At 41.9% G+C, this 27839-nt stretch overlaps 1 protein-coding gene and 1 long non-coding RNA gene across 3 annotated transcripts in view; one reads left to right on the forward strand and one right to left on the reverse strand.

The window, feature by feature from the left end:
* The first annotated feature begins 3427 nt into the window (after nt 1-3427).
* LOC117802406 lies at nt 3428-26935 on the forward strand. The gene is made up of 3 exons (XR_004625788.1): nt 3428-3498; nt 10667-10857; nt 26710-26935. It is a non-coding gene; the product is annotated as an uncharacterized LOC117802406 (long non-coding RNA).
* The window catches only part of GALNTL6 (polypeptide N-acetylgalactosaminyltransferase like 6), a 1184120-nt gene continuing 1159770 nt past the window's right edge, over nt 3490-27839 (reverse strand). For both annotated transcript variants that reach the window (XM_034661384.1, XM_034661383.1), the window contains 2 exons: nt 21316-21465; nt 3490-4291 (listed from right to left, as the gene is read on the reverse strand). In XM_034661384.1, the coding sequence (XP_034517275.1) occupies nt 4124-4291; nt 21316-21465 (318 nt within the window). In that variant the 3' untranslated portion in view covers nt 3490-4123. The remainder of the gene's footprint in view (nt 4292-21315; nt 21466-27839) is intronic.

Here is a 27839-nt window from a genome sequence, read left to right on the forward strand (position 1 = left end):
CACACCCCCGTGTTAGAGATACAGTCTACCTCTCACCACAGAATCGTGGAGAGCCACTTAAAAATATTTTCCCTTCTAGGTGTTCCTTCTCAGGATTTATACGATGTGCCTTGTTGCCTTATCTCCAGCACCTGTTCAGGAGAGTGTATCATGGCCTTATATTTCTACCAGGGGAAGAAGCCTAAAGAGACTTTACGAAGGGGGTTCCCAGGGATAAATCAATGTTCACGAGAATCACATATTATTAGGATGGTTCTGAATTCTAAATAATCTGGAAGCATGTGAAGGCATGGCAGTGGGGTGGGGCTCGGGACTGTTCACTCCTGGGAGATTCGCTAACACTTAAGATGGGAATCAAGAGCCGTTGGTGACAGACCTCAACTCCAGTCTGGTCTTCAGATACGTCAAGTCCTGGGCGCAGGTGTGTCGCACGGTGGTGAGTGCGGCCTTCCTCTCATGACTGGAGAGCTGGCTTTTTAACTGAAGGGCCATTGGCTCTTTTGATGTGTCTGACATGGACTTTATACCCGTTCCAATAAAGGAGTTCTTTTTGCTGTTTCCTTACTTAAGAAAGAATTGAAACAGAAGCTTTCCACATGAGGGCAAGAATCACAAAATAGATACTTATATGCCCTTTACATATTTTTTTGGCGTTTTTTTAAAAAAAAATGTATAATTGCCCCTAAAGGAAATGGTGTCAAGCACTGTCATTGGTTTTATGTTTTGCAAGAACATGAACAGAATGGGCCTAAACCTCTCTTTCATTGACAGCAAATCTAGTTCGTTATATGTTATGAATCTCTTTATAAAGTTTGATATTACCAATTCACAAAATAATTTTGGAACTTACATTATTCACTGAGGCCTCTTTTATAATGAACACATTTAAAAAGTCATGTCATCGCATTCATATCTTTAACTAAATAGCGGTAGACAGAGACACTAATCCGTTGTTATTACTATGGCATTAATTCAGCTTGGAACAAAGTATAAGTCCCATCATTAGTTCACAATTGTTTTTCAGCATAGCCTTTCCTCAGTACCTACATAAGGGTATAAAAAATTATGTTCTAACTTTTGGCAAAACCATTTCTTATTATGGAGAAACAGCAATTCCTGAGGCCAGATTAACTTTACGCTATTTTCCCTCCCATTCTGATAAAAGAGGAAGTCAGGACTGTACTGTCTAATGTCTGAATTGTGTTATTTCCAGGAAAGAGAATCTTCTTGATAACCATTCAAGTCCTCTTTGCCAAACAAATAGACGACATATGTAATTTTCTATTTTTCGCAATAGTAGTGGTGGTTTTTCAAGTAAGTGGAGTCCCAACCTTTGGTGGGACTGGGAATGCCTCCTGAAATGTGCTTATTGGCAGTGCTCTGTGCTTCCGCTAAGAAGTCGATTCTCTGGGCTTCATTTTAGTCTGTTTGGATGTTCCCCATTTGCGCACACTTAATTGCTTGGCAGTTTGAAGTTGTGATTTTGGCTTTGATGTCTCAGGCTTCTCTTAAATTTTTTCACTAATTGTAATATTTTATATTACACCCCTTTGCTCAAAGGTAAGATTAGATACAAAAGACAAGCCCCTCTGAGGTCGGGAAACCAATGTTCGTCGGTCCTGAGTATGACACTAGAATGATGCGGTCTTCAGGCTTTCTCAGAAAACAGTGCCGAACATGATACGGCTAGCTTCCCGTGATTACAGCAACTCGCCGTATTGCGAGCCTGTGCTTTCCAGGGTGCGGAACCCAGGCGTGGCTGTTTGGTGGAACTGTAAGTAGCAGTCAACTATTTAATGACATAGTGTTAATTGTTATAGGTTCCTCTAATTCTACAACCAGATCGCTTTCCGAACACTTGAGATAAATCTTCACTCACGGCCTCAGAGGGGAGGGGGGTGGGGGAATGGGATAGACCGGTGATGGGTAGTAAGGAGGGCACGTATTGCATGGTGCACTGGGTGTTATATGCAACTAATGAATCATCAAACTTTACATCGGAAACCGGGGATGTACTGTATGGTGACTAACATAATATAATAAAAAAACATTTAAAAAAAAGGATATCATGGCAGAGAGAAACAATGAAAGAAAAAAAACTTCACTCACTCTCTGGAATTGTTCAATACACAGGTTAATTTCTCACCATTGGTTTTCTCTACTCTGCGTCTCACATGCTTCAAGATATCTTGACCTACACACACAAAAATCTCTGTGACTGTCATTTTAAAAAGAATAGCTCTTCAAAAGACTGCTTGAAAAACCAGGAAAGATAGCAGAATAACTCTTCCCCAACTACTAGCAGGGTGGTTTCACTGGCCATTTTGATTCAATTTTGAGGAAAGAACAAAATTGTGAACACTTACAAGATGTTTCATATATTAAAGTTTCTGAACACGAATGCTACTCTTAGAAGCATCCACAGGGAGACATAATAGCCTCATCTCGTGACTGAAAATTTCAAGTTACATCAGAGTCAGAACCAGAAATGCTTTGGGTAACAGAGTAAGCAAGACCACACACAGGAGGAAAAGCACTGCTCAGAAGGGCCTGCTGCCTTCCCAGGAATCAGGACTCTCCTCTTTGGCCTTTTGTTATTCATTTGGAAAAACAAAGGGGTTGCATTCTCAGAATCTCCCCAGTTCTAAAATCCAATGCTTCTCTATCCGGGACCACAGATACATGCTTACTCACAGAAAACCTAAGCTAAACAGGAACAACAAAAGCACAATAAAACCTTTTTCTACCTGAAAAAGCTTGAGAAACGTGTAACAAACATGACCCTTCTGTCCAAAGACCCATCCCGATGGATCCCTGTATATTCTTCCCCCACCCCTTAATTATTGAAAATTAAGGGAAAAAAAGTCTTTTAAGGATTAAATGTTCCATTCAGTTTTGTAATCATTCCTTTCGTCACCCCTAAAGTATTGTCTCATTAACAGAAAACGGTGTCAGAAGAACTTTATTAATGGAAATTCCTTCTGCGAGCTTCCAAGTGAAACAAAAACATCGTTAATATCAGCAATATAAAACAAACAAATTAAAAAACCCCAAAACAAAACCGATGAAACCGCGTCTACGTCCCCAGCACCGATCACACAGAATGGAAGTGAACCAAGCCGTTTTCGCACATTACTTGGAGTGTAGATTTATTTGGATTTCAGAATCTCCTAAACAAATTACAGCAACCTCACTCCATTTCCTTCCTTAATAAAAAGTATGACTGGACAAACATCAGACTTCTAAAATTCTAAAAGTAATAGAAAAGTAAAAATCGATTTCCTAGGGAAATCCCTCTCCTAAACCCTACGTGGTTTTGCTGCTTCTGTGAAATCTTTCTCTTTGGAGTAACTTGGTAGCATAGTTTTTGTTTCGTTTTTAAACTGGATTCATACAAGGGCACTGAATTAGAGCTTCAGTGGGTGAACACGAGCCTCGATGAACAGTAGGTTACCTCTGCTCTAAAAGGAAATGGTGAACGAAAGAATGTGGACGCTGGTAAGTGCGTTTCATGATGGAACTTGAGTCTTAACATTAGACAGCGCACCCTCGTTGGAAAAGAAAAAACAGGAGAACAGAATGGTATGAGCACTCTAAAATCATCTGCAGCACTTTTAAGGGTTAAACCTGCTTACCCCCTTCTTCGTCAGAGAGCGGCACCAGAGAGGACAGCGCACCCCCCCAGCGTGGCCAGTTCTGAACCTGTGGTCTGTGGTTTCCTCGGGTTGTCAGAGCAGTCATGGACTCTATTTTCGCCCCCCTCCCACCCAGTTAATAGGATCCATTCATAGCTACTCACTACTGCAGGATTTGACCTGAGAAATGCTAGGATTGATTAACTCAGCAGTTGTTTGCAAAAGTCCTTAAATAATCTTTGCCCTTGGCCAGCAAGGGCACTGCTAGTCTCGAGTTCTCAGATGCAGCTGGTGAGGTTCTCGGCCAAGTTCTTCAGATGCAGGAATTTCTGCAGGACAACCTACTTTGACATAGCATTTACAAATCTTTAAACCAGGCTTCCTGGATCTCGGAAATGTTATTCCTGACTCCTTCGACCCAGATGCTGGCTAAAATATAGTTCTTATAATCTGTAGGTAATCACTCATTCTTTCCTCCTTCTTTCTTTCTAGGAGCTGGCATGGTGGTTAAATTTGTCTAAAACAGTCATATTAATATGTTCAAAAATCCACTGCTGAGTCTCAGAGAGAGGGTCACATCTGGCCATGAAAATCTTCTTCTCTGCGGGGTTGCAATCCACGCAGCTGTTGCTCACAGGATGGAATAATGTTCTGTCCTGGAGGGATCAGAAAGAAAAGAAAGGGCTGACGTGATACATGGTTAATGGTTTGAATTCAAAATATACAGAGGAAGTAAAATATCCCTGTTTATAATTCACTATACACCCAGAGTGTGAAAACGACACCATCTCCCAAACAAAACAATAGTGGTTTGGATAACCACATGGAGAACAGTGTCGCAGGGTCCGCTGGCTGTATGGAGGGACTCCAGGCAGGTTCAATCAGAAACAAAGAATTCCTTCCTTCACCGTCGGCTTAAAAAAGCAATGCATCCATTTCCTACTCTGTAGTAAGCATTTTGCTCCATGCTCGGGTTTTAAAGATACTGAGTCTATGAGGTTGCTTGCCAAGTAGCCCCTCATGGCGCTGTGTGGGGAGAGGCACATACATGGAAACGGTAATTCCGTCCAGAGCAAACAAAACAGCAGGTGCGTGCGCGCGCGCACACACACACACACACACACACACACACAGAACAGAGCAGTCATAATTTTCCCTCCCCTGGTGTTGAGCCTCTAACGGGACAGAGAAATACAAGAAGAAACAGGAAGCAAATGATCTCGGTGCTCAGCTGGCCTCTTCGGAAGGCACGGGGGCGAGACCGCTGAGGCACAGGCCGTGTCTCCACGGACAAACTCAACCAACCTCCCTTTCTGCCATTACGGCTCCTCCCGAGGGGCAATTCTCGGGGCCTTCTGTAAAAGGGAGGAGGCAGCAGTCACTTTTTTAAAAAAAGTTGCTAAGTCCATGATAGAGCTAGCAGCTCTGTGAGAGAAAGGAGCTACGCAGGCACAAAGTGTAAGCGGTGAGCAAGCCCACCATCGAACAGCCTCGAACACACGCCTTTTTTTTTTTTTCTTTAAGTAATCTCTACACCCAGCGTGGGTTTCAAACTCATGACCCCGAGGTCAAGAGTCGAACACTCTTCCAACTGAGCCAACCAGGGGCCCCAACACACACCTCTTTTTATTGTTCAAGTAGGGAAAAGGAACGTAATGTAAAGAGAAAAAAAAAAATCCTTAACTAGTAACAAAAACGTTTGTCTCAGCTATGCAAAAAACCCAAAACCAACCAAACAAACAAAACAAAAACAAAAATTGCCAAGAACATGTAAAAAGTGTTCTCAGGTCACTGCTTGAATTTCGGGACCAAATACGATTTTTTAGGAAATGTTCATAGGTTCTGATTATGTTCTTTGAGGAATACTTGACTCAATGCTTTCAGAATGACAGAGTTTCTCGGGCAGCCTGTGTAAATATTTCTGGGTTGCTCCTGGATGTTAGGATTCCATCAACCAATATTTAATGTCCTTTTAGGACCCGGATGTTTGCACAGTTAGGCAGTGTGTGAAGGAAGAATAAGGAAGGAGAAAGGCAGTGCTCTGCAATTTAGTGCTTGTTTCTGTTTAGTGTAAACAAAAAGCTGGACCTCAAACAAAGGCTCACTTTTCTCTTTTGTTTTCTTAAGTTTCCTGGATTTATTGCGGATTTTATTTTCTTTCCACAAAGAGGTGTCCTTCCCCTTTTCTTCCTCTGGGGCTTTGCTACCTTGGCTGCTGTCGGACCCCAGGGGAAGCTCTGAGGAACTCCCTTCTACTCTGGGTGCGGGGAGCAGAGTCTAGGAGGGAGGCAAGCGCGCTCTGCAGCTCACCCCACATATTCTTCTCTCTTGGGGTGAAGCTTACAGTCAGAAACCCCTCCTCACAGCTGTGGTGGTCCCTTGGGCTGCTGTCTTTTGTGCCCACCCTCTTGCTTCCCACCATCTCTCACGCTCAGTCTCCTGCCCCTGACTTCTACCAATTTAGCTACATGGTATATTTAAATCAGTTTTTCAAAGAGCATTCCTAAACTGTTCGATTCCTGAAAATTCTGTGTGACCTACTAAATTCTAATTCACTTTGTTCCACCTACGTCTGCTTCTTTTTTCCCCTTACTTATCTGTATTTCCTTCTATTGTTCCCTTGGCCAGTAGCTCAAGTGGGGACCTTTATAAGCTCGCAGTTTCTCCCCCAAAGCACGTATTTCTATGAAAGCTAAAAAAATGAGAAAAGAAAGGAGTAGAACATGTTTCTATTCTCTTCCCTTCACCAGCTTCTGTACTTTAGTAGGGAAGCAAAAGCCAAACCGGATTTTCTGAACGGTGTTTTCTGACCTAGAAGGTCATCATATTTCTCCCAATCTCAAACAGGAACACATGCCTGACATACACAGGTATATGCAAGAGGACTGACAGGATATGCACATTCAGCCCCGCCTGGAAAAATCCAGAATGCTTTCTTTTTTAAAAAGATTTTTTATATATTATTTTTTTAAAAGATTTTATTTATTTATTTGACAGAGAGAGAGAGACAGCAAGAGAGGGAGCACAAGCAGGGGGAGTGGGAGAGGGAGAAACAGTCCTCGCGCTGAGCAGGGAGCCCACTGTGGGGCTCCATCCCAGGACCCTGGGATCATGGCCGGAGCTGAAGGCAGCCGCTTAATGACTGAGCCACCCAGGCGTCCCTTATATATTCATTTGCCAGAGAGAAAGCGAGAGCACAAGCAGGGGGAGCCGCAGGCAGAGGGAGAAGCAGGCTCCCGGCTGAGCAAGGAGCCTGATGTGGGACTCAATCCCAGGACCCCCGGATCATGACCTGAGCCAAAGGCAGACGCTCAACTGACTGAGGCACCCAGGCGTCCCTGTGTTTTCTGTTATTGTACTTTGTGGTCTCATAGAAGTTGAAAAGTTGAATTCCCTTAATCCATCTGTGGCTGAGAAGCTCCATCAGACCAATGAGAGGGTAGATAAGATTAATCTGTAAGACCTCTCCTGGACAGAAAATGGAATGAACCTTTTATACCAAAGTTCACTGCTGACAGAGATGAATGACAGGGCATCAAACTAGAGACTATCAACAATACTCAGTAGATTGATCATTCTCTGGTTATAGACTGAGCTCTGTTCACCCTTGTCTTTGGGGGTATCCTCCAGGTGCTACAGGAGAAGCTTCTGGAGGCACCGTCTGCCTCCCCAGAGCATGCGTTTGGCCCTTTTGACCTTGGGGGCCACGAATGCTGCCATCTTTGTACTTTCTACTCAGCTAAGCTTTGGAATTACGAAGTATCTTTACTGATGACTTTCCTGGCCGGAACTAAGTCAGTGGACAGAGTAATCATTTGTCAATATGGTCTCTTGTTCTATAACAGCCCTTTGCTCCCCTGCCCTTCATCTCAGGACAAGGGAGGGTGGTAAGAGAACCGAATACAGTTTTGTTTTGTTTTGTTTTGTTTTCCTTTGGAATAGACTTCTGTGTGCTTTGGCAAGTCTGCTGTTCCATAACAATCCTCCTTAAAGGGTGCTTTTGACTGGACTGTTCCCTGTTCAGTCCTGAGAGGAAAGCAAGAGCATCTGCTCTGGCTGCTCACAGTGTCATACGGCAAACTCTGCCTTTCCTGTCTCCTCTACCTCTCCCGCCTTCCCTGCCTGCTTCCTCCCTTGTTGCTCCTGTTTGAGTTTTGCCTAAGAAAATGAGAAATCCTTGAGCAGGAAATGAAAAAGTTCAGATTTAGGATTGTGGAACTGCCCTTCCTAATCCAATCTGGCCAGACTCATTGTCCAGTTCTGGCCGGTCAGTCCATGCTGTGAAAGGCATGATGGGACTTCTCAGGGAGCTCACTGAAAGGGACACCTCCCCGAAGCTGGCCCGTGATTTGATTGGCATCTGTGCGACGTCATCGGCCAGCACTAAATTCGATTCGATTCCATCCTTCTACAGGGTCTGAGTTTTGAAGGCCTGAGTAAGTTGTAGAAAGCATTCCATGCCGTTTGCAAGGTAATGTAAGAACAAAACCCCACAGCTGCAAAGACAATAAAATAAATGTGTGAGTTCACAATGTGTAGAAAGAGGACTCTGAGAATAGAGCTCGCACACGGTGGGGGGGAAGGCAACCTATGTTGGGTCAAGGGCTGGGGTTTTGAGCTGCAGGGGATTTGGATCAAATTCCAGTCATGCCACGTCCTTGTTGTGTGACCTTGGGCAGTATTTAATTCTCTGAACTCCAGCCTCCTCATCTGTAAAATAGAGATAATAATATATTCCGCACGAGTTAGTTGTGAGGATAAAATGAGTTAATATATGAAAATCGCTGGCACAATATCCTACATATTATAAGTGCTTCCACTCTGCATCTTCCCTTAATTTATTTTTAGTCAGGGAGCATCCCCAATTCTAAAAATCAGAACATACAAACCATCTGGTCCGAGACCAGCATTCAAGACCAAACTGCGTTCTCTGAAATCCTGGCAAAAGAGAATTTGCAGAAATCAGCTCCTGCCTCAACCAGTTATCCAAATTGATATACCCGTACCTTCCGTTTTAAGCAAAAGAATTTACAGAACAAAGGTGATGTACGGCTCGGGAATGAGCTCTTGTATGTAATTATGGTCAGTTTGTATATGGTTCGTGTGTTTCAGGCCTTTGCCTAAAATACAACATGATTCAGGCCAGAGTTCAAGAAATAGTTATTGAATGCCTTTTATTTTCTGGTATGTATTAGGAGATCGGCCTAGAAAGATAAGTTGAGACGCTTCTCTTAGCCCAAGAAGTGGGGAGACCAAGAGGTAAACGAGAAATGTATGAAGTAAAAAAAGTGCCAATGAGACTGTGGATGAAGGGAAATATAATGTATGAGGGTATTTCAGATATAGAGAGGAACATGGGAAGGGAGAGATGTGATAGCGTTCAATCTATTCAACAAAAATTTATTTGAGACCTACTGTTTACTAGGCAGTGTTTTAGGTGGCTAGGATGTTTCAGTGAACTTCACAAGACAAAACCCCCCGCCTTCCTGGAACTTACATGTTAGAGGCAGGGTGGGGGTGAGGCAGTAGGGCATAGACAATTAACAATGGGCATAATAGGTTAAAAATATATATATATATATAGATATAGCGTTAGTGTGCAAGTTTAAATAGGGCAGCAAGAGTACACCTCATTGAGAAGGTGACATCTGGGTAGTCTTGAAGAAGGTGAGGGATTTAGCCATGCCAATATCTGGGGGAAGAGAGTTCCAGACAGAACAGCCAGGGCAAAGGTGCTAAGGTGCAAAGCAGGAATGCACCGTGGGGGGTTAGAAGAACAGCAGGGGGCCCCGGGTCAGGGTGGGGGGAGAGTGGAAGGAGATATGTCAGAGGTAATGGAGAGCTAGCTCATGTGCTGGGGACCAGCAAGTCATTTGGTGTGACTGGAGCACAATGAGCAAGGTGAATTCCAGACAACGATATCCAAGAGATATCATGCAGAGACTGGGGTACATTGCTCAGGCTTGATTTTTCCTGTGTTTGGGAGGTGGCCACTGGAAGATTTTAAAAAAGGAGGCACAGAATCCATATTTTGGGTGGAACATGCTAGTAGCAGGGAGGAGGATGGAGTGGGGACAGGGAGGCATTGGACTCTGGCCAAAAGAATCTGCAATCACCCAGATTGAAACTGGCAAAATCAAGACCCAAAGCAATGGGAGTGAGTTGGGGGTGAACCGAGAAATGATCTGAGAGCCATTTGAGAAGTAAATGGAGAGAACATTCTGATAATGGCACGTGGGGCCTAAGGTGGGGGAAGAAGTGGAGGAAAAGCAGTGTTGAGGCAAGAAAGGCAGGAAGAGGGACAGGATCAGGTAGCGGGGGAGGAGAGTGATTTCTGTTTTCGGTAGAACCAGCTGGAGGCAGCGATGAACCATCCAGGTTCAGAGGCCCAGTAAGCAGTTGGGTATAGACTGGGCTTGAGGCTAGCTCCTCCGTGCACCATGGGGAGAACGGAGTGGCTCCCTTCCACTGACTCTTCATTTCTGGGTAACATACATTGAAAGAGAATGCTTTTGTGAGGGAGAGCTCCTTTCCATCCAATACCTTTGGTGTCTATTATGGATATTGCGAGGTGTTTTGTTTTTGTTTTTGTTTTTAACGCAGGGCTCTAACTCACAACCCTGAGATCAAGATCTGAGCTGAAACCAAGAGTTGGACGCTTAACCAACTGAGCCACCCAGGCACCCCAAATTATTCCTAGTTTTTAATCCGAGTTTGATCCCTGATAATAATCTCTGATGGTCACTTTGTTTGTCAGTGATACAGGTTTTCCAGCTGCAAAATGAATGGAGTGGAGAGGAGAGTGGGATGAGATAAGATTGAGAATATCTGCCTTCCCACCTCTGAATGTTGTGGGGAAGAACAAGGTTGATATATGAATGTCCTTTGTGTTCCGGAAGAAAGACAAATTAGGTAGTTTTTCCTGCCTATTTTTACGGTTGGCATCTGGGGGAATGCAAATAATACGTTGATAGGCATAACAGGGACAAAGCAGTCTGACTGTCTGTTCTTTTCCATTTTTTCTTTGACAGGTAGAATTCTTCACAGGAGAAGAAAATTGGTCTTCTTGCATCAGTGGCTAATTTGACCAATCAGAAACAAGGTTTCTTAAGGTCCTGACAGAGCCCCTTGGTGTGTGTGCTGAGACGGTGCCAGCCACAGCAGACCCTCAACCCTACACCTTGCTCTCCTCGCCGGCTTTTCTGGGCTACAGGCAAGCGATGTACATGAGCATATCCTGAATTCTCCTGACAGTGGCCAGAATTATTAAAAAACCTAATCTGATCGGAGCCCTGCTCTTCAAACCATTCAAAGCCTTCTTGGTCTCTTAGCTAAATTCTTGACATAGCCGACAAGGTCTTGGATAGTCCTGTCCCTGGCCAGATGTCTGGTTTTATAGTTCATCATTTTCCCTCACACTCACACCTTCCAAGTGGCTTCTCTCTGTTTTTCCAAGAAAGCCAAGTTCTTGTCTACCTCAGGGCCTTTGTATATGCTGATATTATATCTGGGGTCTTCTTCTGTGTTACTTCCTTTACTTACCTAATTCCTACTCATCCTTTTAGATCTCCATTTAAATGTTAGATTGTCAGAGAAGCCTTGCTTACTTCTCTGACCTGGGTAGAGCCCAGTGTTTTGTGTTCTCATATTATCCCGGAACTTAATTTATTTAATTTTTTTTGTCTGCCTCCCCATTAGACTGAAAGCTCTAAGAGTAGAGAAAACCCATCTGCTCCATATCTTGTTTCCGTCTGTCCATGGCTCTTTTTCTCCCCTTAGTAAACCTTCTGGGAGTCATATGAACATAATAATAATAGCTGCTATTTATTATGAATCTATGTGTCTGGCAGTGCTGAGTATTCTATGTAGATTTTCTCATTTTATCTACGTAAACCACATAAGCAATCTGAAGGGATAGTGAATGTGGACAAATAGGAAGATAAGTTCATTTATTTATCTATTCAACAAATGTTAATTAAGTGCCAACTATAGGTCAACCAGTGTTTTAGGTACTGAATGAAAGAAAGCAGAGAAAAACCCCTGCTCTTACGGAATTTACTATCTAATACCTAGCTATAGCTAAGTAACTAAAATGGTACAAAAATGTGCAATACAGAAATACAACTAATTAGCCCATATTTTCCTGTGTGCAAACTTGCTGGAAGAGCTAGAATCAAATCGGAAGATAGTTTGTTGAGCACATAGTTTGCAATAGTTAACATTACTTGAGCTCTTAAGTGCCATGTGCTAGGTACATTTAAATTTTATTTAAGCATCACAACAATCCTCCAAGATAGAAACTATTATTATCCCCATTTTATGAATAAGGAAACGAAAGTGCACAGTAAGGATGTTTTCCAAGACCCCAGAGCCAGGATCCACACAAGAGCCTGAACACCAGTCTCTGATCCAACAGGACCCTGAGCCTCTGCTCTTGACCTCTAAGTTATGCCTCAGTGCTTTTCTTGGCTGAGCCAACCAGCAGTCCTACTCTACTCTGATCCTTAGCAAATACTAATTTAAATTTAAATACTGACTGAAATTTTTTGTAGTTGTTATTACCAAGATTATTTTCTGTTAGTCTAAATTTTGGCAGGCATTTAATTCAGGAAGCCTTTATCCTTATGCTAGAGCCTGGGATAGTCTGCGATGGAGCTTTTCTTGTTCTGAATGATCAGAGAATGGCAATTGAGTTTGTTAGTATATTCTTAATTAGTAGGAATATTGCTAAGTGACTCGGAAACAGCACAAGTTAAAAGGTCGTGACAACTAAGTGAGACATACAAATAAAAACAGGATGGGACGATAACACTATTGGAAATGTAGTGTCATTGTGCTGAATGTATTTCCTTCCTGGGTATGAACCTCCTTCTCGGTTGAATCCTTCGTTTGACACGAAGATCATAACTTCTTTGGGTGCAAGGATTTAAGTCTCCTATTACAAATGGAAGTAGGATGTAGACATTGTGCATATTGTTTTCAACAAGGTATTTGAAAAGCCCCTCTCTGTTCTCTTTTGGGCAAGCTGGAGAAATGTGGGCTGGAGGAAATAACTATTAGGTAAATTTGTATGTGGTTGAATAACTTCATCCAAATGACGCTCATTAATGGATCAGTGTGAGCTCTGTTATATGACAGAGGGCTCAGTTCTTGGCCTTGTGCATTGGGATCCACAACTTAGATGAAGGCATGCATATCCAGTTCATGGTTGGAACAAAACTCATTTGAGGGCTAATAAGTTAGATCAAAGAGTCAAAACCTAGGTTGAAGTAAATCTGGTGAGATAGAATTTAATAGAAACAAATGGATAACTACACAAGTATAGAAGATGAATTATACAGGGAGAAGACTCTAGAGATGCAGCTGTGTAGCAAAATGAGAATATGACTGTGGGTTTTTATACTGAAAATTTATTAAAAAGCAGAGTATGTAAAGTTAAAGTCAAAAATCAATCAACTCAATTGTAACAGAGAATGCTAGAAACAGATTCTATTCCTTTGATCAGAACACACCCAGAATATTGTGTTCTGTCCTGGGTATCATGACACTTTCTAGAACTATTTGGAGTGTGTTAAGAGTGAGCATCCAGGAAGTTGAGGTTGATCCAAATTAAGTCATATGAAGAGTAGTGGCAGAAAATTGGACCATTTAATCAGAAGTAAAGAGTAAAGCTAGGGCAAGCTTTGTTCAAATACTTGGGATCTGTATGCAGTGAAATGGGTTAAATTTAAGCGGTGTGGTATCGAAGGCCAGGGAAGAACTTTTTAATACTTGGGACCGTCCAGAAATGAATGGGCTGAGCTGGGATAGTGTGACTGCCTAAGTATGACCAGAAGTCCAGGATTTTGTAGTGGGGCTTCATACATCACAACCCAAGTTGAAATACACGCCTTTTAATTAAACTCTTTGTATATACTTTCCTCATTTTTGGTCCTAAATCAATACCTAACCAGAACACTTTAAAAATAAGAACCTTGTGGCCTTCCATCTGGCATCTTTGTGGACCAGCAGGATTTTATGAGCTGGGAGGCCAAAGCCCTGGCATATATCACAAGTGACAATAAATAGTCAAATGTAGGCACATGCCAAGAATTCCGCCCACTCACTTTTTCAACTAATGTGACTGCTGAAATGTTATCAATTTAGCCTGAAAGGAAACTTCTTATCTGTATTTCCTGTTTGATGTATTTTTAAGCCCTTTCTTATGGCAGTTAAACTACAAGAACACCCTAGGGAGCAACTAAGAATAGTAATTTAAACCTTTCACTTTTGGTCTTTGGGGAGGCTGTGTATGTGGTTCGGAGACAAAAAGAAAAAATGTGTTAAGTGTTGTTGTTGTTTTTCTTCTTTCTTTTTAACTGAAGTATAGTTGACACGCAATGTTATATTGGTTTCAGGTTACAACATAGTGATTCAACAACTCTATACCTTACGCTATGTTCACCACAAGCATAGCTCCCATCTGTCACCATACAACGCTGCTACAATACCATTGACTGTAGTCCCTATGCTGTACGTTTCATCCCTGTGACTTATTCATTCCATGAAGGGAAGCCTGTATCTCCCACTCCCCTTCACCCATTTTGCCCATCCCCCACCCCCTCTCTGGCAAACATCAGTATCTTCTCTGTATTTATGGGTCTGTTTCTGCTTTGTTTGTTCATTTGTTTTTAGATTCCACACATAAGTGAAATCACATGGTATTTGTCTTTCACTGGCTGACTTATTTCACTTAGCGTTATACCCTCCAGGCCCATCTGTGTTGTTGCAAATGGCAAGATCTCATCCTTTTTTATAGCTAAGTAATATTCCATGACATATTCCATTATATATATATATATATATATATATATATGACATCTTTTTTATTCACTCATCTATTAATGGACATTTGGGTTGCTTCCATGAGATATGTTAAATTTTATCCAGCACAACTTGGGGTTCATGAAGGAGATGAACATATCAATAATTGACCCCAGGAATTCTTTAAGCCATTTAAAAAATGCTTATTTAGGAACTTCTATATATTAGACATCAAGCAGGCCATACAGAAGTGAAAGAAGAAGTTCCTGCTCTCAGGTAGTTAACATCTATAAAGGGAGACTAATTATGGAGAATACAATGTTCCTGGTACAAAAGAAGAAACAAAATGGTACAGGAATACAAATGGGGGGTAAATTCCAACTAAAGCAGAAGGAAGGAGCAGGGTAAAGGAAATAGGTAAACACTGGAGTTAGAAAGGGGATTCTCCATCTGGCTGCCCATGAAAGTGTTTTAGCAGCCTTCAAAAAATACCAATACCCAGCCCTCACCTTCTAGAAAGCCTCAGTCAGGCTCACCTTATGTCAACATCATACTGCCTTGAATGTACCTTTACAATGTCCTGGAAACTGTGCCTTTATAATGTTTGATATTTGTTCTTTTCCCTGGTCAACAATTTCTTGGGTATTCTCGGCCCTTTCATTTCCATATAAATTTCAGAATCAGTTTATCAATTTCCACAAATAAACCTGCTCGGGTTTGGACTAATTTTGCATTAAATGTATATACCCTTTTGATAACTGTTATCTTCACCACATTGAGTCTTATGTTTGAACATGATAGATCCCTGTATATAGCTTTAAGTTCCACTTAGTGATGTTTTGTAGCTTTCTGTGTAAAGGTCTTTCACCTCTGTTATGACATTTATTTTCATCTCTGTTGTGAGATTTATTTTGCTTTTCAAATGAAATTATGTTTTCATTTTCTATCTTTTTTTTGCTGGTATATAGACATTTGTGTTTCTTATATTTACCTTGTATCCAGGATTATTCTAAAGGTACTTAGTAATTTTAACAGTTTAAATGTATGATCTTTTGGATTTTCTATATACTATTTCATCTGTGAATTGGCTGTTTTATTTATTCCTTTCCAATTCTCCTACCGTTTAATTTCTTAATCTTGCCTGGTTACTCTGGGTAGGCTCTCCTGTACTATGTAAAATAGAAGCGATGAGAGCAGACATTATATGTTATTCCTAGTCCCTGGAGGAAAGCTTTCACATTTCACCACGAAGAGTGATGGCTGTTGTGGGTTTTTGGATATCCCTCTTATTAGATTAAGTTAGTTTACTTCCATTAGGTTACCTTCTGTGTGGCTAAGACTATTTAGTCTTAGAATGGTAAAACTTGAGGATTCATAGATAGACTCATGAATATAAGGCCCCTTGACTTATGACAAAGGTGCCACTTCCGTGCAGCAGGAAAAAAATAGTCTTTTTAATAAATGGTGATTGATTGATTGGATATAAATATGAAAAAGGAATCAACTCCATATTACATTGCATCCATAAAATATTTCACGGAATTATATACCAAAAGGTAGAAGATTAAACAATAAATCTTCCAAAAATGGCTTAGAAGACTGTCTTCATGACTTTGGTGTGGGCAAAGATTTCCTAAACAGGACACAAAAGACACTAATCATAACGAACAGCTCTTCCTCAAGATATTCCGTAGAGAAGAAAGGAAAGACATCAACTGGAATAAGATATTTACAATATGTATGTCCAAAAAAGCACTTGTATCTATCTATCTATCTATCTATCTATCTATCTATCTATCATCTATCTATCACCTATGTATCCAAAAATCTGCAAGAAAAAGCCAGACAACCCACATTAAAAAATAGTCAAAAGACTTAACAGGTCCTTCACAAAGAAGATGTCCAAAACAGCTAACAAGCATGTAATATCACTCTACAACCACAAAATGAAAAGAGGAAAAGAAAAAGAAACAGAATGCCAAGAGTTGACAAAAATGTGGAGCAACTGGATTCTCACGCAGTATCTGTACCCTGCCCATAGCTCTTCAGGCCTCACCGATTCAGTGCAGGCTGGCCCAACCCCAGCAGCTGGCCACTGTATCTCACTCCCTAAGGGCTGCCTCTGGTCTCAAGAACAGTTTTGTCTGTAAGAGCCACAGCCCAGAGATGTCAGAGAATAAACTCCCCTTCCCTCAGGAGGATTTTTAACCACAGGTTGACTAGAGTGGTGTGTAAACACCCTAACTCCCTTGCTCTCTGGTACACGCACCATACCATTTCCAGAGAGCTTTAGTAGGAATGCTTGCTTTATAACTCACCCTTTATTGACGCCCATCCCTTCCTTATTCACTTATCCACTTCCTACCAAGATTTTGGTTGGCCATCTCCCAAATAAAACACCCTCAAATTCTCACTTCATGTATACATCTAGATAAACTCACACCAAGGTATATATTATACTTCAATAAAACTTTAGTTCAAAGGAAAGGGACATGGGAGATAGCTCTTAGTTTTTTGCGGGGTGGGTAACAATAGTTAATATTGCTTAGGATAGGTTGCTGTAGTGATGTGGTATTATAGGATATAGCTTACTACTATTTTTAATTTTCCACCCACACGAATATAAATTTGATCATGTGGTCGGAAACAGCTAATTTTTACGTGGTTATCCCTCTTATGTTGATAAGGAGGTTGAAAATCATAGATGCACAATAATTTATTCAAGATCACATTACAGTTTCAGGATGAATTAGGTTGTGTTAGGCTTGATAGGAAATCATTATGGTGACCGGATTGGGAAGGGTCAGGATAAGAACTGATGGAAGGCACTTTATCTTCTACTTAGTGGGAAACCAAGTAAAGTTATAACACAGAGGAATGCAGTAACCGGATTTTGTAGGAACTCCGTCTGACTTCAGGATGGAAGATGAGTTAGAGAGGGAAGGGACGGGAGGCAGGATGACCCTTAAGGTAGCTCTGACAGTCATCTAGGGGGTAGGATAGAAAGGGCAGCCCGTAGGGCAGGGGCTGTAGACACGGCAGAGAGGACAGATTTTCGAGATATGGGCTGGGGGTGGGGGTGGGGGCAGACATGTCTTAGTGACTAATTAGATGTAAGGGTAGAAGAAGAGGGAAGAAAGTTTTTTGTTTTGGGTATCAGTTGATAATTTAAATATTTTCACTGTCACCAACAAGTCATTGTTTTTGTAAGAGGGGTCCCCCTGGTGGTAAAAGGAAACCAAGACTGGGATTCTTTCTTTTTGGTACTTGCTTTTGTGGGACACAATTGTATCAGTGAACCTAGTTACAAGGCTGTAAAATAGGGAATCCCCCCTCCCCCCTTTTTTTGTGTTGGCAATGACTCACATCTAAGAATAACTGAAAGCTGGGTGGTAGAGTTGGGGGTAATAGGTATAGGTGGTCAAAAGGTACAAACTTGGAGTTATAGAGGAATAAGTCCTGGGGATGTAAAGCACAGCATGGTAACCATAGTTAATAATACTGTGTTGTATATTTGAAAGTTGCGGAGAGAGTAGATCTTAAAAGTTTTCATCACATGAAAAATTGTAACTCCGTGAGGTGATGGGTGTATTAACTAAACCTGTTGTGGTGGTCACTTTGCAATATATACATATATCAAATTATTACATTGGACACCTTAAGTGTACACAATGTTATAAATGTCAATTATATCTCAGTAAAGCTGGGAGACGACACAAAAATCTTCCTGAAAAAAAAAAAAGTACAACTGAAGGCCAATGGCTGCCAGTGGGTCAGAGAGTGGGGCCTGACAACAGCCTTCACCCACTCAAGCAAAGTAGCTTCTGGCCACCTTCCTTCTCTGAGAAATTGCCCTGTAGCTCGGAGGAGGGGTTGGTTGCTATCAGTGGTGCTGAATCCAAAAGGCATTGGGGAACTCTCCCAGGGAATGCCAATCTTTTTTTTTTTTTTTTTGATACCAAAGAATTTATTGTAAATGTAGTGGTAAATACATTGCAAATAATTGTCATTAAAAAGGAACTAAAAAATTATACGTTTAAAGTATGTGCTTTTTTCCCACCACCTTTAAGTTATGGCTAGTACCAACATTTTACGTGCTGAAATACTGGAATGCGATGATCCACTTTCACATAATTTCATGACCATATCTTCATCTTTATTTTTAAAGCAGTTGACCATGACTTTCGGTTTCAATTATGGTTTCTCAAGGGCATGGCAGAGGGAAAAGTAGAGGCCTTAAAGCCAGATGCCCCTGAATCTGAATGTTGGTTCTGGCAAAAACATGCCGGTATCAGTTTCTTCCTCTGTGATTTATACATAATAGTACCTAGATGGCTGTGAAGTTGGAGGTAATATGCCTAAAGCACTAGCTCAATGCCTCCTTAACAGTTGGAGATGATGATGGTGATTATTACCTTCGGAGCTTAGGAGATGGCCCACTGCGGTCCTTTAGGCAATTAGGAGAGTCTTAGGGATCCTGTTTATTCATGAATATGCTAATAAAGACGGAGCTCCAAAGCTGTCTCAAAAGATGCGAAACTATCTGGAAGCCCCCAGGGCCACGTAGTGCATCTAAATAGACAAGGTAACACCCCAGAGAGACTTCTTTCTTTGTGCTTTCTCTCTTTACGCCTTGGGAGTAGCCCATGAAATAAACAACAAGCGCTTTCAAAAACAGGTGCATTTGAATAAGCCTGAGTCATCAACGAGGATGAGATATTTCAGAAACTTTCCATTTTGAGCCTTTGGCATGTTCCTGATTATGTATAAATACCTTGCTTGTTATATAAACACACAGTGAATGTAACCTTTTGCTAAGCAATGCAAGGCCAGCAGCTACAGAAGCCTCTGAGAAGGAGCCACAGCACAATTGTATCCAGCGGGTCCCTTTCCCAAGTCCCTCAGGGTCCTGGAAAGGTTTAAAATGTTAAAGCTGTAAGAGTTACCTCTTGACATCACCACAGCCATTTTTTTTTTCCTCTCCAGGAGCTCTGTGTGCATGTGTATTAGTTGGTTTTATCCATCTGTAAGCTTTTGTAAGCTCACTAATGAAAACAACTGTATTTTCTTGGCTTAATTGCACGTTTTTGAGTGTTCTGTTTCTCATGCTATAAATGTGCAATAATGAAAAATGATCTGATCATCAGGGACAACCAGCATACTAGGCGAATGGTGAATCAGGTATTTTATTGATGTGCCCAGAAAGGAACTTCTTAAAGGTCAGAATATAATCATAAAAACAAAACAACTTTCTTATTGCATCACCCATAGATTGTATCATATTGAATAATAAAAAGGGTTTGGCAAGATTAATCATTTGTGATGCAGTTCATAAGGGAAACAGAAGGATACAACTGATGTTTCATATTTTTTCATGGACACAGAGTCACAGTCTGCCAGAGGCTGTGGGGGGTGGTGGTGTGCAGAAGAAACTAGTACGAATGAGTCTACCTTTGAGTATAATTTTAGGTGCCCGCCCCTGAAAAGTGGATACCAGAAAGCTTAGTAAGTGGGGGGAAAAGTATCAAAACCAGTGGCTCCCCCATATTGATTCCCGGCAGATTTTTCCCTTTTAGCTTTCCATAATTCCAGGAGATACTAAGTTTAACCTCGGTCACGGGAGAGCCAAAGTGCATGATTAAAGTGGTGGGTATGACATTTTCTGTATAGTTTAGGAAGTCCTGCCATAAAAACCAAAAAAGTTGAAAATAAATTTGTGCGGTATCTTAAAAAGTTATCAAAAGGCAACTCGATGAAAATATTTTAAAATAAAAATTTAATTGCCCTTTATCAACTCACTAAAATGTGATTTTTATATTTGCTTTCGAACTATCTTTTTCTATCATTAAATGTTAACTTTGCAATTTTTTTTTTAGATTTTATTTATTTATTTGACAGAGATAGAGACAGCCAGCGAGAGAGGGAACACAAGCAGGGGGAGTGGGAGAGGAAGAAGCAGGCTCATAGTGGAGGAGCCTGATGTGGGGCTCGATCCCACAACGCTGGGATCACGCCCTGAGCTGAAGGCAGACGCTCAACCGCTGTGCCACCCAGGCGCCCCAACTTTACAATTTTTTAAGCTTAACTTCCCCAAAAAAGTTCTCCTTAGTTATCCTTGGGTGGGATTTTGGCCAAATTACAAATGGGTCAGTCTGTAGAAAGGTCGCAATGATTACTCCTACATGAGTGTGGATTTATGTAAATCTAATTGTCTTAACCCAAACAGTTCCCAAGCAAATGAGATTGAGATATAAATAAATGGACATCTTAAGTGTGTGTGTGTGTGTGTGTGTGTGTGTGTGTGTGTGTGTGAGAGGGAGAGACTTGAGGTTCTCAGAAATTACATTTGTTTATTGGGTACGTGGTCCCTCCATTTGCAGTTGTCTGGGCTAAGACTAGTCCCTCCACCTGCAGTGCGTGTTCTGGCTCAAAGCCATTTTTCTTTCTTTTTTTTTTTATTTTTAAAGATTGTATTTATTTGTCAGAGAGAAAGAGCGCGAACACAAGCAGGGGGAGTGGCAGGCAGAGGGAGAGGGAGAAGCAGGCTCCCCGCCGAGCAGGGATGCAGGACTCGATCCCAGGACCCTGGGATCATGACCTGAGCTGAAAGCAGACACTTCACCGACTGAGCCACCCAGGCGTCCTCAAAGCCATTGTCAATCATAAGTGATTGTGATGAGTGTGCACACGGCAAGCAGAACCAAAAGCGATGCCCCTTCCAGCACACCCTATCTTTCCTTTAATCTTTGCTGGTGGTCTCCAAACGTGTATACTCATGTCCAGGTAACAATTTAAATGGAAACAGTGTGTTAACAAACTTTTGAGTTAGGAAACAAGCCCAGCAGTTGGGGAATGCCTGCAGGGAGCTGAGTCTTACCTTTCTGTATCCCCAGAGCTGGTTCCCCTTCATGCCATGACAGTCATAGAGAGTGACCGGGCTCCTGTGTGAGATTGCATCAAAGCAGAATTTTCGGGTGTGCAGTGGCTCACCGGGGCGAATATCTTCTCTCCATCCAAAAGTAAAGAGCTAGCAAAACAATAGCAGAAAAGCTACAGTGAGCTTAATCTGGAGAGTCTGGAGAGTGGGGGTGGGGGCGGGGGAGGTTTTAGCAATGTGGAATTGGTGCTTTGTGATTTACCAGAAAAGAGCTCCATCTAGGCATAATAGAGGTGTTGAAAAAGGCATGTATCATAAAGCTCTGTAATGGCAACAGTGGCACCTTTGGCCTGGGCTGCCAAAAAACACAAATGAGGAGTTTCCAATTAGGTACCAGGAAAAATAACAGAGAGAAAGAAGGGGGGAGGGGAGGAGTGGCAAGGGGGAAGGGGGAGGGGAGGGAGGGAAGGAAGCTCTTTAATGAAGCGCTTTACATTTTTCATTTAGATAAAATGTGACTGGATCAAATGCTACACAGTTAGCCCAAATAAGCAGATTAACTGCGAAAAGACCAGGAGCCGAGTTGAGCTGGATGGATGCTAGCAGTTTGAAAAATTTGATTTAAATGGAAGCTAAGCTTGATGAAGTAAAGAATAAGCAAATTAATTTTCTGGGGTTGGTATGAGTCATTCAGCCGGGCAATGTAGAAAGTTTTGGACTGTAACACACAGTAAGATATATAGTCTAGTCATATACGCAGATTCCTCCTCCCCAGAAGAAAACAGAAGCTTCACAAAAGGGTATTTTCCTTACTGCATTTAATGGACTCTGATACTCCACCCAGTCTTTTCCTCTCTTAGTCCACTCTGTCCTGCCCATCCCATCCGGAGGCACTAAGTGGATTTTACAATATACTGAATTAAGGGAAAAACCCACTTCGGTAAGGGAAGGGTATTTGCTTGAGTTTGAGCTGGTCAACCATCTGAGGAGTTCGGTAGGAGAAATCCTCAAGGAAGTAGGAAAAGAGACTGGACGAGCCCTATGCTTTCTTCCAATTCTAACACTTCAATGAGTTTATGTAATTCTTACACTAGGACAGACTTCAGGCGGCCTTGGTGAAGCCCAGCTGTGAATTGCAAGGTAAAGAGCTGTCCTGTTGCTACAAAGCCCGCAGGATGCTGAGCCCTGTAGATACTGCACTCAGCACCCACCAGACCCTCACAATAGTCCTGTTTTTCCCTCCCAGCTGGCTAAGAAAATGTAGAGTGGCTACCAAAAACAGTGACCTGGGGGGGCAGACTACAGAAAACTTGAGAACCCTGGACCGAGTGGTAGGAAGGAAATCAGAAAGAAATGCTGTAAATCAGACGCAGGGAAGCGGATTGCCTGAGTAATGAATGGTGAGTGACTACGTTCCGTTTCCCTGGAAGACAGGACACAAGAGAATGCTCTAAATAGAAGGACAAGGGTTTCAGGTGAGGCATGTGAAATAGATTCATGAGGAGACATTGTGTGGTCTTCCTATAGTCCCCCCACCCCCCACCCCCAGCCCTAACTAGGATTGTGGACTGAGACATTTTTAGATTCATGTAAATCCCATGCAGGACAGTGACGTGTCAAGGAAAAGTGTCCATCAGCTAGGTATTTCTGATTTCCTTACTCTTTTCATATCAGAGCTCACTAGTCCCTTTGCTTCTGAAATACTGGGTTCCTGTTACCCTATTCCCCTATTTCGCTCATGTCCTTCTTGTTTCTGTCTTCGACACAGGTGCAGCTCAGGGTTCTCCCTTGGACCTTGTCCTCTGGTTGCTACTAGGCATGCTCAGTCCAACTCTCACCAATACGTCAATAACTTATCATCTGCGATGTGCCCAACTCCATGTAGGATTTCCCACCTGGATGCCCCATGGACATCTCAAATTCAAAATACCTTAAATTCAATTAGCTTTTTTCCCTTCCAAGCCTGCCACTACTCCTTCATTTTGTTCTAGTTGGTGGTCATGGTACTCCCTTGCCAAGCTGGGAGTCTCTTCTTTTAACTCCTTTTTGTCCCTAACCCTCATTATTTAATCAATTAGCAAGTCTTCCATTTTTGCTTCCTACTATTGCTGAAAGTAGTCCTTTCCTTTCTATCTCCACTACCTTGGTTCTCAGTATTTCTTGTCTGGAGTACTGAAATGACTCCCTGATTGGTCTTTCCCACCTTCCTTCACAACAGTTTGACCATGTTACCTCTCTGCCTGCAATCTCACCATGTTTTCACATAACCCTTGGAGAACCCGATGTGGGAAACAAAGGCAGAAGAGAAGTTATTAAATTTCCTTACTACCTACAGCCCATTGACAAGTCCTTGAAACAGGCGGAGTGACATTCCTCTAGGGACNCCCGCCCCCTGCCCTGGCCCCCACCCTGATCCTGGATCCTGTAAGTCTACTTTAACATATAAAAGTTCCTTTAGAAATTTCCTTTATCTCCACCCCCCAAGATATGTGTTGGTGATCATCCCCCAAGCATATGGCCCACTGATATACATCTGAAGGGTCTCACAACTAAGGTTTTATTAGACGGTAATACATGACATTTTCCCAACAATAGCTAGCCCCCTCCAGGTCCTGGAAACCTTGCTTCCAAAATTCCTTAGAGACTTACGCTATCTCCAACCCCCTCCCTGCTTGAAAGTATATAATTGGCCACTCCTCATGACCCCAGTGCTGCTCTTCCAGCCCAGGGGTCCCGTCCCTGTGCTTAAATAAAACCACCTTTTCTCACCAAAGACATCTCAAGAATTCTTTCTTGGCCATCAGCTTTGAACCCTAATGCCTTTCCTACATCATTTAACATATAAAGCATTTCCCACAATCTGGCCTTTGCCATTTTTCCCCAGCTGCATCCCTTTTCCCTTAGTTTATGTTCCAGCAACAACAAAACATTTGGAAGTTGCTAAGAGAGTGAATGTTAACAGTTCTCACCACCAGAAAAACAAATCCTGTGACTATGAGTGGTGATGTGTGTTAGCTAGACTTGCTCTAGTGATCACGTTGCAATATGTACGAATACTGAATCATTATGTTGTATAACTGAAGCACATATCATGTTGTATGCGAATGATATCTCAGTTCAAGGACGTTTGTAGTTCCTTGCACTAATCAGGCTGTATTTTGCCTTCTGTGACTTTGTTCATGAAGTTCCTGTGGTCGGGAGCCAACATTCAGCCAACCTAGCTCATGCTCATCAGTTCTCTGAGATTCAGTCCAGGGGCCAGGTGCTGGGGGAGGGGCAGAGGGAGAGCGAGAAGGAGAGAATCTCATGCAAGGCTCGATTTCATGACACTGAAATCCTGATCTGAGCCGAAATCAGGAGTACCACCCTCAACTGACTGAGCCACCCAGGCCCCCTGGCTTATGTATTTTTTTTTTTTTTTGGTAAGATTTATTTATTTATTTGAGAAAGAAAGCGAGAGAATGAGTGAGCGAGTGGGGGGAGGGGCGGAGGAGAGAATCTTTGAGCAGTCTGCCCCCTGAGTGGGGATCCTGACTCAGGGCTCCATACCACCACCCTTGAGACCGTGACCTGAGCCAAAACCGAGTCGGAGGCTTAACTGACTGAGCCACCCAGGTGCTCTGGCTTATGTATTCTTTCACAGATAGTCTTTTTTTTCCCTTTTGTTTTCTTAATTTTTACTTTTCTTATTTTTTGTTAAATGGATCTATTAAGTACAAAAGAATTCCTGTGTTAAAGCAAACATCAACAAATTCTTCTCTGGATAGACGTCTTCATCTATTGTCCCAATTATATCCCAGAGCTCCTTAGGTGACTTTTATTTCTTGTTTCTAGGTTTGTCATTATAGTGCAATAATCATTCTCTGATTTGTAGATTGGTTGTTAGCTGGTAGTCTCCACGGTGTTTGATGCTGTATCATCACCATCATCATCATCACCATCACCATCATCACCATCACCATCATCACCATCATCACCATCATCATCATCACCATCACCATCATCACCATCATCATCATCAGTCATCACCATCATCACCATCATCACCATCACCATCATCACCATCACCATCATCATCATCATCATCACCATCATCACCATCATCACCATCACCATCATCATCATCATCAGTCATCACCATCACCATCACCATCATCACCATCATCACCAGTCATCACCATCATCACCATCATCACCATCATCATCATCAGTCATCATCATCATCACCATCATCACCATCACCATCATCATCACCATCATCATCATCACCATCATCACCATCACCATCAGTCATCACCATCATCACCATCACCATCATCACCATCACCATCATCATCATCATCACCATCATCACCATCATCATCATCACCATCACCATCATCACCACCATCATCATCATCATCATCATTACGTGGTGATTACTTTCCTGCACCCCAAGTGACATTTCCAGATTTTATCAACTGCTTTATTCTTCTGCAACTACCATTAGCTAAAATTTTTCTCTTTTGTCTTCAAAATGCTTTCTACAGCTATTTATCTTATCCTAATGGCCATGTCAATCCAATCAGGCACCAAGCCTTTCATTCATTAGGCACACTTTCTCCTGTGCAATTTTGTCGAACCAGAAACAAGTAGGCATTATGAATGTATTTTCATCGTTTGCATTTTATGATGTTATTGTGACATTTATAGTTTGTCTCTTACCCCTGGGCTGTTCCTTACTGATGGAAGGATTTAGATTTCATTCGGATTTCCTGTACAATAACTCTTGATTTTTTTCAATCTCAAATCCTCAGTTTTAGAGTAAATTGATGTTAATCTCTCCATTTGCCACTTGTAAGTGGTACTTGTAAATATAGATCCAGGACAATACATAGCTCATACTTCTTTGCTTTACTATCAATGTGGTATGTGTAATGTTGCCCGGGTTTATACCGTATCATATGAATAAGCTCACTAGACTTTGTACTGCAAATACACCTATCACCTTGAGCTTGCTACCTGATTTGAGAAGATTGAAAATATTATTCTTTCCGTGGATGGTTCCATTTTATTTCCTTGTTATGTGGCTGGCAGAAATCTGAGCTACTGCATGTTCTAGTCAGTACCCAGCCCTGTTCTGAGTCTGAGGCTGTGTATGCCAGAACCCGTCCATTACCACATACGCTGACTGGCTCGCATCTTNGGGGTGGGTGGGGAAGGCCTGCTCTGCCACAATGCTTCCTCCCCAGCATGAGATCAGAGCCTGCTGTCCGTCCAAACTGTAGGCCACAGAAGGCTCTCCTTCCTCCTTTCCCCTCTCACTTGGACTCCTAATGGCATTTGGAGGGTATTCTTTCCAGCCCGTACAGTCTTATTAAGTTCTCTTTGCCTTTTCTTTCTTGGTCCCTAAAGGAAACTGAAAGCCAGCACACAATGCTACAGTGATCTCAAACAGCTTAAATAGAAGGCCCTGGAAAAATGAATCACACAAATTGCTTCCTTCACAGAAGCCAAATTAGACATCACTGGTGTTCTGCAACAAGAGGCATTTTCTTATAAAGGTGCTTTGGCACCTTTATTTCCCGTGTAACGATTTTGTTTATTCATCTGTGTTTTATTTTTGCCATTTGTTAAAAAGGATCATTTCAACTCTAATAAGTGCCCCTTGTGGGTTCTTTGAATGCTTTTGAATAAAAAAGAATACCTATAATTTTCCTGCTCTGATATACTTCTTTTTTCACCCAGGCGTTTTAATCTAAATGGAGAAGAATGAGTCTTAATTCATGTAAGTCATTGAGTAATACAGTGAATAAAGCTTACAACTAATTATTGGGGAAAAAAAGTAGCTTGTAATGTTTTAATCACCAAGCCAATATATGGTGATACGTATTTCAAAGATGATTCATTTTTACCTCCCATCAACTTTGTTTAATCTCCCTGTAGCTCTGTTTTCAGAATCTCTAGAGACGAGCAATCTTTTTAAAGAGCTGTATTAACTGGTCTTTTTGTGCCTCATATAGTTGTTTGCTTGTCTGGTGCTGCCCTCTGGTGACTATTTCTTGAATTACATGACATAGATTTTAGTTCAGCACGAGGGGGGAAATAAAACAGGCATTTTTAAAGTGTATGCAATATAGTTGGTTTTATTTATATTTATTTTTCGGATGTCAAATAAAATCTGTGATCCGGAGTATATTTCATTCTAGAACATTCCAGGGGACAGAACTATGAAACACGATTCAGGCTTTCAGACAAGGCATACTTCCTATCAGCTGGCTGGCTAGGTGTGTTTACTGGTTGGGCTGCACAGGGGTGGTAGAGAGGAATTTAGCCCCACAGACATAGATTTGCCATATGGCACACTTCTTTTTCTTTTTCCTTTAAAAAACTGTCCTTTTCCACTCTAGATGTGAGTCTTACTGATAGGCCTCTGAAGCCTTCCCTCTTGCTCCCAGGGGGAAGTCAGAATTACTTCTTGGAGATGACGGGCCAGACTATTCCTCACATCCATGGTAACATCCCTGTGGTGCTTCCTGAAGAAG

The sequence above is a fragment of the Ailuropoda melanoleuca genome, chromosome 5 (assembly GCF_002007445.2).
Source record: "Ailuropoda melanoleuca isolate Jingjing chromosome 5, ASM200744v2, whole genome shotgun sequence".
In the NCBI taxonomy this organism is placed as follows: Eukaryota; Metazoa; Chordata; class Mammalia; order Carnivora; family Ursidae; genus Ailuropoda; species Ailuropoda melanoleuca.